Source organism: Penaeus chinensis, chromosome 23 (assembly GCF_019202785.1).
Source record: "Penaeus chinensis breed Huanghai No. 1 chromosome 23, ASM1920278v2, whole genome shotgun sequence".
In the NCBI taxonomy this organism is placed as follows: domain Eukaryota; kingdom Metazoa; phylum Arthropoda; class Malacostraca; order Decapoda; family Penaeidae; genus Penaeus; species Penaeus chinensis.
Window position 1 is genome coordinate 20,002,926 of NC_061841.1, and position 6,699 is coordinate 20,009,624.

General features: G+C 33.0%; 1 protein-coding gene across 2 annotated transcripts in view; it reads left to right on the plus strand.

The window, feature by feature from the left end:
* Positions 1-5,300, plus strand: part of LOC125037264 (hemicentin-1-like) — an 80,398-nt gene extending 75,098 nt beyond the window's left edge. The window contains exons 55-61 of one of the 2 annotated variants that reach the window (XM_047630319.1): positions 1-55; positions 830-952; positions 1,375-1,548; positions 2,368-2,487; positions 3,899-4,025; positions 4,346-4,542; positions 5,089-5,300. The exon at positions 1-55 is cut by the window's left edge and continues 74 nt beyond it. In XM_047630319.1, the coding sequence (XP_047486275.1) occupies positions 1-55; positions 830-952; positions 1,375-1,548; positions 2,368-2,487; positions 3,899-4,025; positions 4,346-4,542; positions 5,089-5,285 (993 nt within the window). In that variant the 3' untranslated portion in view covers positions 5,286-5,300. The remainder of the gene's footprint in view (positions 56-829; positions 953-1,374; positions 1,549-2,367; positions 2,488-3,898; positions 4,026-4,345; positions 4,543-5,088) is intronic. The other variant, XM_047630320.1, reaches the window with a different exon arrangement.
* The last annotated feature ends 1,399 nt before the right edge of the window (positions 5,301-6,699 follow it).

Consider the following 6,699-nt stretch of genomic DNA (forward strand, 5'->3'; position numbering starts at 1 on the left):
CACTGCACTTGCCCCAGGGGTTTCAGCTCGTCAGGACCAGGGCAGCCTTGTTTAGGTTCGTAGGGTTTGATTTGTTTTCAACGTGCAAGCATTTGGATGTTGCAAAATGTTGATAGATGTTGATCTATATGTGTAGATATATAATTTCTTGAACTTCATGGGACTTATGCATCCCAGAATTCAGTGTACAGTGACTATTATATCTGTTATATCTGATATATTGTCACATATGGTATATTATCTGTTATATCCGGCATGTTATCTGTATTATATGGCATATTATATGTTATATAAATGTGTATTAACTTTTTTTTTTATAGATGTGAAAAATATTCCTGAATTTGTATAGACATGATTGACTGTTGCATGTCTCATTATTGGCGTTTTGAACATTTTGAACAGCCTCCACCATCAGTATCATGATGATTGATAATTTTTAGTGCTATAGCATGCCTGATATTTACTTTCAGACTTACGGTTGAATACGGCAAAGTAAGCCTCATGCTACTACTTTGAATGCAAATTACCGTAGTTCTTTTTAAAGTATTTGTTACTCTTTCATAAAAGATTGTCATATGCAGTCAAAGTGATATATTCTCTTTAGATAAAAAAAATGAGTCAAGGGAGGAAGCAGGAAAGAAAATGCAGATTTATCGTAATAAAACCCAAACGAATATGAAATTATCCTCATCAGACACAAGACACTGTGATGAACCTTTATGCCAAAAAAAAAAAAAAAAAAAAAAAAAAAAATCTTCATCCTTCATCCTTCATCCTACTCACCACCCTCACTATCCTCACGATATTAAGCTGTCATTATGTGGCGTAGATGTGAATGAGTGCCTGGCCTCCCCCCCTCCGTGCAAGTACCAGTGCCACAATCTGCGGGGAACATACGAGTGCATTTGCGGTCCTGGTGAACAGCGGCTGCCGGACGGGAAATCCTGCGTTGGTGCGATATGACGAGTTCCTTCTGTTGTTTGAACGTCTTGGGTTTAGTCCTTAGAAGGAGCTTGTTCATGGGAGTAAAAGAATGTAGATTCTGCGATAAAAAAAGGATTTAATTTGATATGATTTTAAAAGGAAAGAAAATGTTAGGTGGAACAGTTAGGTTCTTTTTAACTCCATGGTACTGAAGCCCTTTTTTTTTAAATTAGATTCACTGAAATAAAATGCGAAATGAATATATCTGCGGGAGTTCATCCTTCTAATGAATCTATCTTGAAATTTTTAGAACCCTAATATTCACACCAGACGATATACACCTTTTTGAAATACCCCCTCCCCCCCCCAACTCAAAGATTTTCCAATATAATACGCCTCCCCAAAAAAAATTCGAAGACGCAAAAGTCAGTTCTCAAACACGTATTGCAGGGCTTCAGTACCTGGAGGAGGAGGCCGGTCGGGTCGCCCTCCCGCCGCGTCGAACGAGACTCCGACCCGAGCCGGGCTATCCGACCTCCGAGTTCCAGGAACGCCTCCTGCACGCCATCTACAGCCGAAGGCGCTGTCGGGAGGGATTTGAGCTCGAGGACGATGAGTGTCGAGGTAATGTGGTCGTGAGTGTAGAGGGAGTGTGTGTGTGTGTGAGAGAGTGTGAGTGAGTGAGTGAGTGAGTGTGTGTGTGTGTGTGTGTTTGTGGGTGTTTGTGTGTGTGTGTGTGTGTGTGTGTGTGTGTGTGTGTGTGTGTGTGTGTGTGTGTGTGTGTGTGTGTGTGTGTGAGTGTGTGTGTGTGCGTGCGTGCGTGTGTGTGTGTGTGCACAATCGACTTTATTATTTTCTATGCGAGTAAGTTTGCAGCTGCGAAACAATAATGATAATGCGATTACTTTGCTTTTGAAATTTATAAATAATGTTGCTTATTTTCTTACTCTTGCAAAATCAATGCCGTTATTGAAATCATTAACGAAGAACGTAAAGTATGGATGTTTAAATGTTAATCGACACTTAACAACAAGGTTAATAACTGGCTTTTTTAGACTAACAGCTTCACCCTGTTTCAACCTTTGACGTAATGCCAAAGTTAAAACGTAACCAGCAAGCGTCGTTTTTCTTCTCCGCTGCAGATTAATTAATAGACTGGATAGCTAATGGAATTATGAAAACAAATGCAGATACGAAAATAAATGTGTCATCTATTCTATTTCCATTCATACATGAATGACACGAAGCTCCTGCATCTGACAAACTTTTCACGCATGTCATGCCATTTACTTACAATCATATTAGTGTTCGAATTCCCTAACAATGAAAAACAAAGAAAAAAAAATAAAAGAAAAGAAAACTCGTAAAAAAATAACAATAACGTAATCAGTAAATATCGAAATACAAATTAAACTCGAGAAAGAAAACGAACATTTTTTTCAGACGTCAACGAATGCACGCTGCCAGAGAGATGTCAACACAGGTGCGAGAATACCATCGGGAGTTTCATGTGCTTGTGTCCCCCGGGGTATCGACTTAATGCAAACAGAAGAACGTGTGATGGTAAGAACAGAATGTTAAGAGGTACGGTAAGTCGAGAAGAAATAAGGGGAAGAATTCGCGAGGGTAAGTCGGGAAGGCAAAGATAAGTCAGAATTTTCGACAGAAGAGCTTGTGGGTAGAGGCCAGAATGCAAAGAGGTGCGGTGAGTCAAACAAAAAAAAATAGTATAAAAGATTGCGATGGTAAGTAGGGAATTCAAGAGGTGCGGTGAGTCAAACAAAAAAAAAAATAGTATAAAAGATTGCGATGGTAAGTAGGGAATTCAAGAGTGTGTGGTAAGTCAGAACTGGGGATCAATTCAATGCAAACAGAAGAGCTTGCGAGTAGAGAACAGATTGCAAAGAGGATCGGCGAATTACTAAAAAAAATAAGTTGGGAAACTTTTGTTGATAATTACAAAATGCAAAAGTGTCCCGTAAGTCGGGAAAACTAGCGACGGTAAGTACAAATGCAAATGTGTGTCGTAAGTAAAAAAGAAATGGGATATCGACTCAATCCAAAGAAGTGCGGAAAGTCAAACAGAAGTAAATGGAAGATATGTGATGGTAAGAACCAGATGCAAACGTGTGCTGTAAGTCAAAAAGGAGTAACTAAAGAATTTGTCATGGTAAGTAGAGAATAGAAAGGTGTGTGGTAAGTCAAAAGTGAAAGCATTTGCGAAGGTCAGTAAATAATGCAGAAATGAGCGGTAAGTCAAAAAAGATATTAATGAAAGAACTTGCTATGGTGGAAACTGAAACATTCGACGAACCTGCTCGTACCAAATGCAAAATTGTACGGTAAGTCAAAATTAAAAACATGAAAGACCTCGTGATGGGAAGTTCACATGCAAAAATGCGCGGTAAGTCGGACAGAGAGAAGGGAAGAATAGCTAGTGACGTTCATTGCAGACACGCGGTAAGTCAAATATACACGAAGATGAAATTTGACGGTAAGTACAGCTTGCAAAACGTGCGTGATAAGTCGAAGAAAAGTGATAAAGGCCCATCTGCTTTGAATGGCTGAGCCTAATCAGTGATAATGGTAATTCATATTTTATTATCAAGAAAGGGCAAGGACGGCACTGTCAGCCCAGAGTTTTTCAGATATCGAGGGTGAGTCCTTAGGCGTAAAGCGAATCCATCAGTAGAGTCACACTTTACATATTTGTTTCCAGATCCTCGACAATCTGTAGAATAAATCCAGTTCGCTCAAGTAAGTATATTGAAAAAATTCTCATCTTTTAGTAAACCAGTTCAGTAAACCCTTTTTTTTTTGTTTATTCAACTATTCATTTATTTTTCACAATTGTATCAGCGCGTTATATCCCTTTTTATTATATTTATTTATTAATTTGCCTTGTTTTATCTTGTTCTTTATTTATCTAATTACTTATTCTACAATTACATTAGCACGTTGATATTCTCCCCAGATATTAACGAGTGCCGCGAGCAGGACGTGCAGTGTGGAAGAGACCAACTCTGCTTCAACCTCCGGGGTTCGTACAAGTGTGTGTCCGCGCCCTGCCCGCCCGAGTACCAGAGAGACCCAGCCACCGGGTACGCCCTTTTCTTATTTGATTTTTACAGCATTCTCTTGTAGTTTTATAGTTGTATCACACTTTCCACGGATTCGGATAATATCGTTAGGTAGAGGTTGTGAGATTATGTGATTCTAAGCAGAAAAGGCATTGGTCCGAAGCAAAGAAAACATGGATTCGAAGCAGAAAAGGCATTGATCCGAAGCAAAGAAAACATTGATTCGAAGCAGAAAAGGCATTGATCCGAAGCAAAGCAAGCATTGATTCTAAGCAGAAAAGGCATTGATCCGAAACAAAGCAAGCATTGATTCTAAGCCCCAATTATCATCATGTTTACAGCTCGTGCATCCTGGACTGCCGGTGGGGTAAGAACATCTGCCCCCCTGGCGTGACTTATGCCCACATCCTGGCATTCAAGACGGCATCTCTCCCAGCCGGAATTCAGGCCTACCAGGATCTTGTGCGTCTCATGGCCTACGACCAGCATGGCAGCCTCGTCCCGCAGACGCTGTTCAGTATTATCGAGAACGAAACAGGTATGGGGGTTGCGCGGATGAATGGTAGTGATTTGGGTGTTTATTAATTTACTTATTTATTGTCATCATCGTCATTTCCATCTCCATCTCCGTCTTCCTTTTTTTTTTCTCTTTTTCTTCTTCCACCTCCACCTCCATCTCCATCTCCATCTCCATCTCCATCTCCATCTCCATCTCCATCTCCATCTCCATCTCCATCTCCATCTCCATCTCCATCTCCATCTCCACCTCCACCTCCACCTCCACCTCCACCTCCACCTCCACCTCCACATCCACATCCACCTCCACCACCTTCACCTTCACCTTCACCTTCACCTTTACCTTTAATTTCACTTTTACCTTCATCACCATCACCAATACCACCATCCCCATCACCATCACCATCACCATCACCTTCACCTTCACCACCACACCACACCACCATCACCATGATTATTTTTATGTATCTATATACTGCATGTTGATGTGGATATAAGTTACAGGGTTTGATTTAGAAAAAAAAAAAAAGTTTTCGTTGATCAGTGTAAATAACTTTTTTTTCCACAGGTGTCGCCTTCAGAATTCGCTTGGAGGGTGGCAAAGGTATACTGAGTACACTGGATCCTCTTGCAGCAGGTCGAGAGTACAGGTCAGTATCCCGCGTCCAGAAGGTCTTAGATGTTAAAAAAAAAAAAAAAAAAAAAAAAAAAAAAAAATCAGTGTGTAGCCACGACCCCAAGATAGGCATGTTTATAGCCCGGTGACTTATTTGCTACACAAAATCAGTCAAAAATAAATAAGTAGATATATAAATAATAATAATAATAAATGAATAAATAAATAAAAAAGTAAATGGTTACTGTGGTGCAATGGTTGTGTATTCGTTACCCTGCATAAGGGGATAATTTAGAAGTACAATAAACAGACAGCCGTTATTTGACTATTTATTTTTTTAAATATTGTCATTATCATTAGCATTATTATTGTTATTATTAATATTATTATTGTTATTATTATTATTATTATTATTATTATTATTATTATTATTATCGTTATCATTAGTATTATTATTATAATTATCATTAATATTATTATTATTATTATTAATATCATCATCAAAGTCATTATTATTACTATTACTATTATTATTATCATTATTACTATTATTAACATTATTAATATTAATATTATTATTATTGATGATTACTATTATAATTATATTATTATTATTATTATTATTATTATTATTATTATTATTATTATTATTATTATTATTATTATTATTATTATTATTATTATTATTATTATTATTATTATTATTATTATTATTATTATTATTATTATTATTATTATTATTATTATTATTATTATTATTATTATTATTATTATTATTATTATTATTATTATTATTATTATTATTATTATTATTATTATTATTATTATTATTATTATTATTATTATTATTATTATTATTATTATTATTATTATTATTATTATTATTATTATTATTATTATTATTATTATTATTATTATTATTATTATTATTATTATTATTATTATTATTATTATTATTATTATTATTATTATTATTATTATTATTATTATTATTATTATTATTATTATTATTATTATTATTATTATTATTATTATTATTATTATTATTATTATTATTATTATTATTATTATTATTATTATTATTATTATTATTATTATTATTATTATTATTATTATTATTATTATTATTATTATTATTATTATTATTATTATTATTATTATTATTATTATTATTATTATTATTATTATTATTATTATTATTATTATTATTATTATTATTATTATTATTATTATTATTATTATTATTATTATTATTATTATTATTATTATTATTATTATTATTATTATTATTATTATTATTATTATTATTATTATTATTATTATTATTATTATTATTATTATTATTATTATTATTATTATTATTATTATTATTATTATTATTATTATTATTATTATTATTATTATTATTATTATTATTATTATTATTATTATTATTATTATTATTATTATTATTATTATTATTATTATTATTATTATTATTATTATTATTATTATTATTATTATTATTATTATTATTATTATTATTATTATTATTATTATTATTATTATTATTATTATTATTAT